General features: G+C 40.0%; 1 protein-coding gene across 1 annotated transcript; it reads left to right on the top strand.

Moving 5' to 3' along the window:
• Nucleotides 1-1,017: 1,017 nt before the first annotated feature.
• Nucleotides 1,018-1,959, top strand: LOC109554762 (olfactory receptor 1468-like). Its single transcript, XM_019955400.2, has one exon. The coding sequence runs from the start codon at nucleotides 1,018-1,020 to the stop codon at nucleotides 1,957-1,959; it is 942 nt and encodes a 313-aa protein (XP_019810959.1).
• The last annotated feature ends 658 nt before the right edge of the window (nucleotides 1,960-2,617 follow it).

A 2,617-nucleotide genomic window follows, 5' to 3' on the forward strand; every position in this document is an offset into this window, starting at 1 on the left:
TACTTAGCTCACCGAGTTGTGGTGAATATTTACTAAAATAATTGATGTAAAGCACTTAGCACTTGAATGCAACTGCAACATTGTAAGCCCTCAATAAACACTTGTTGTTAAAGTGTTACCCCTAAATTTTCTTCATTGTGGCTTTCACCCAAGTAGCTCCACCATAAATGGTCATGTTATGAACACTTCCCATTGCATTGCTTAATTCAGTGGACATCCCTACAGGACTTCAGCAGCATTTATGGTACTGACTATTTTCTCCTTGTTGAGATGTAAAAACTGGGAAGTTTTCAGAAAGATTGGAGGAAGAGCTAATTAGGAAAAGGATAAAATTTTGGATCAGGTGTTGTAAGTTGAGTGTGGCATCTTTGTCTCTGGAACAGTGAAACACAATCAGCTAAATCATCGTATGCATATTGAATACTTAACTGCCCAAAGACAGAGGTTCAGCTGTATGTTCTCTAAAGGTTTCTTTTTGCCTTTAAAGTCTGTGATTTTTCCAAATTAGTGAATGATAGCAGCTACTATTTCTGAGGCAATAGATAAAATACAGATACAGGCATTTTACATGTGTCCTTACCATCCTCACAAAAATCCTATAAAGTGGATATTCTCCACATTTTAAAATATAAAGTGGATCTTCTCCACATTTTAAAATTGATGAAATAGGCTTAGACAAGCACAGAAAACAGTCATGAAGATAGTGCGTCATACGTGCAGAATATTTATTTTTCAATGTATTCACTCGTTCGTGTATAAATGCAACCAATATTTAATGAACACCTACTATGTTCTGGGCACTATCTTTAGCACTGGTGTACAGCACTGAACATAGTAGATAAAATTCATGCCCTGTGGAGCTCGTATTTAGTAAGCAGAAAATAAGATTTACAAAATAAGTTCCAAGGCTTGATTCACTTTTATAATATGCTACAATGTCCTCTGACTAGCTTTTGTGTCATGTTACCATTTTACAATAAAGTCACATTTTTTTCCCTTTTTAGACACAGAAGAATCATGCTCCAAGGAAACCAAACTATCTCTGCATTTTTCCTCCTGGGACTCACAGCGGTGTCTGAACAGCAGCAGCACATCTTTGTGCTGTTTTTGTGCATGTATCTGGTTACCATGGTGGGAAATTTACTTATCATCCTGGCTATCGTCAATGATGCTCACCTCCACAGCCCCATGTACTTCTTCCTTGCCAGTTTATCCTTCACCGACATCTGCTTCACATCTACTACAGTCCCCAAAATGTTGGCAGACATCCAAAGCCAGAGCCCAGTCATCTCCTTTGCAGGATGCCTCACACAAATGTACTTTTTTATGTTGCTGGTGGACTTGGACAATTTCCTCTTGGCAGCCATGGCATATGACCGGTACGTTGCCATCTGTTACCCATTACACTATGCTGCGTTACTGAGTCTGAAGCGTTGTGCCCTGTTGGTAGTGACTCCATGGGTTGTCTGTAATCTTCTTTCAGTACTTCATATTGGTCTGCTGGGCCTCTTGAATTTCTGTGATCAGAGAGAAATTCCACACTTCTTCTGTGACCTGGAACCCATTTTAAGGCTGGCTTGTTCAGACACCCAGATCAATGACTTGACAATCCTAGTAATTGGGGGAGCAGTTATCTTCATTCCATTCACCTTCATTTGTGTCTCCTATTTCCTTATTGGTTGCACTGTACTTAGGATTCCTTCAGCCAAGGGGAAGTGGAAAACATTCTCCACTTGTGGCTCCCATTTCTTAGCTGTGTCCCTCTTCTATGGATCTATCAGTGGGGTCTACTTTCTTCCCTCTTCTGCCTACTCAGCAGAAAGGGATAAGGTGGCTGCCGTCATGTATACAGTGGTGACTCCCATGATGAACCCCTTCATCTATAGTCTAAGGAACAAGGACCTGAAGGGAGCTGTGAGGAGACTACTTATCAGGAAAACCTATTTCTGCAGATGGTGATTCCTGCCATAAGAAATGCCTATATCACCTTCTTACACTTCGATGAGCACACAGAGTCCAAAACCTCAGGCTACTGTGCCACCATGATAGTTTCTTTGCCATCCATTTCCTGCCCTGAATCCAGATCCAAGAATCTAGATCAAACTTCTCTCTAGGTAAAATAATAATAATAACAAAACAAAAATGCTCCTTTGTTCCATAGTCCTTCACAATTTAGAGTTTCCCCTGATTAAACTAATGGTTGTGTAGTCAGTGTTTACTAATTTGGGGTCACGGGCATCGCAGGCGAATTCTTTACCAGCTGAGCTACCAGGGAAGCCCAAAGAATGACAAAATATCCAGTGCAGCTGGGATGAAGGGGGTTGCAAAGATGGTGAGGGGGTAAGGAATGATGATTCTTACGTTTGGAAATATAAGTGAGGGCATTTCGAATTACATTACATTGGAAATGTAAGTAAGGTGTTTCCTTCCTCCCCCTATGAAATCGTACTTGCTAAATCATTGATAGGAAGGAGGGAAAGGAGGGAGGAAGGAACAAAAAAAGATGACAATAGCTCAAAATATCTTACAGATAATACCATTTTAAAACTCACAACTTCAAAACAATGACTTGATTCACACAATAATACTTTAAGGTGAATACTGTATAATTATCATA

Source organism: Bos indicus, chromosome X (genome assembly GCF_029378745.1).
Source record: "Bos indicus isolate NIAB-ARS_2022 breed Sahiwal x Tharparkar chromosome X, NIAB-ARS_B.indTharparkar_mat_pri_1.0, whole genome shotgun sequence".
Taxonomy (NCBI): Eukaryota; Metazoa; Chordata; class Mammalia; order Artiodactyla; family Bovidae; genus Bos; species Bos indicus.

Coding starts and splice junctions, on each gene's coding strand:
- LOC109554762 (XM_019955400.2), top strand. CDS start 1,018: ATGCTCCAAGGAAACCAAACTATCTCTGCATTTTTCCTCCTGGGACTC.